This window comes from Perkinsus marinus (genome assembly GCF_000006405.1).
Source record: "Perkinsus marinus ATCC 50983 genomic scaffold scf_1104296938316, whole genome shotgun sequence".
In the NCBI taxonomy this organism is placed as follows: Eukaryota; Perkinsozoa; order Perkinsida; family Perkinsidae; genus Perkinsus; species Perkinsus marinus.
Window position 1 is genome coordinate 1 of NW_003213501.1, and position 1,039 is coordinate 1,039.

At 50.1% G+C, this 1,039-nt stretch overlaps 1 protein-coding gene across 1 annotated transcript; it reads right to left on the bottom strand.

Moving 5' to 3' along the window:
• Positions 1 to 124: 124 nt before the first annotated feature.
• On the bottom strand, positions 125 to 653 carry Pmar_PMAR007008 (hypothetical protein; the record flags this gene model as incomplete). The annotated part of the gene is made up of 3 exons (XM_002782764.1): positions 125 to 256; positions 314 to 435; positions 585 to 653. Coding segments are annotated over 3 exons (323 nt in total), but the record flags the coding sequence as incomplete, so codon positions are not given.
• Positions 654 to 1,039: the final 386 nt, after the last annotated feature.

A 1,039-nucleotide genomic window follows, 5' to 3' on the forward strand; every position in this document is an offset into this window, starting at 1 on the left:
CCTTCCTCCCCCCACCCCGTCTGGTCCTCGAGGGCAACCTCGTCAGATTTGGTCGGCCTGTTATGTCCGTCTAGTCCGAACCTGTGGTAATCCCCGGTTCGATTCCGACGGCGGACATTATTACTTCATTAATTCCACCACTTCCTCGACTACAGCCCCCAGGCGGACGTCCGTTTTGACTACTTTCATCCACCCTCGGCCCAACTTGTCGCTAACGACGTTCTCTTCTACCATTCCGCAGTAGCGGGAGCCGGCCCTGAAATATCTTGAGGTTGAGCGTGGAAGATACAAAATAGGCCCGATATGATACTACCTGTTGATCAAGGTGAGCCTCTTCTTTTTGACCTCATCTTTGACCATCATTTTCATCGCCTCGGTGAGTCCGACGATCCCGTTGAAAGGCGACTTCATGTCGTGAGTCACATGCCCTTGCTCCTGAGAATCTTTAGGTTGAGCGGGCAAGATACGGAATAGGTCCACTCTTAATCGTGGACAGAAAACGCGGAAGACTTGATGCTACTATTAAAAGCGTATCTTAGGTTCCACCATGCAAGATACGAGTTAGGTCCAGAAAGCACACCTACCTCCTGTGAGAAGAAATCTTCGCTCTTGTCCTTCTCAGGATGATTCGAATATCCCTCATCAGCCGACATACCCCAACTCAACCTATCCCGTATCTTTCTCCATCAACCTCAAGATACTCTCCCAATATACGCGCAATATCGATCACCAGGGCGGGCGCTAGATAAGCGCATCATAAATCTCGTTCCGCCCGAAACGCAAGGAACAAATGTCTTTCAACTCCCACGTCACTCAGCCTAAGCTCAAGCGCCTTGTATAAGTTTAGACCAAGTCGACCTCATTACTCGTTGTTCCATGGGCCGACTTTGACTATCGTAATTACCCCCTGCGCCGCTCGCTCTGATGGCTTCAGTCTCACCCAGGTCTGGCATTCCTATGGTGACTGCCCTTCTGGTCGTCTCTTTTTTCTCTATGACCATCTTACTTGCCTCTTTATTGCATCTGCGGACGCTCTTAT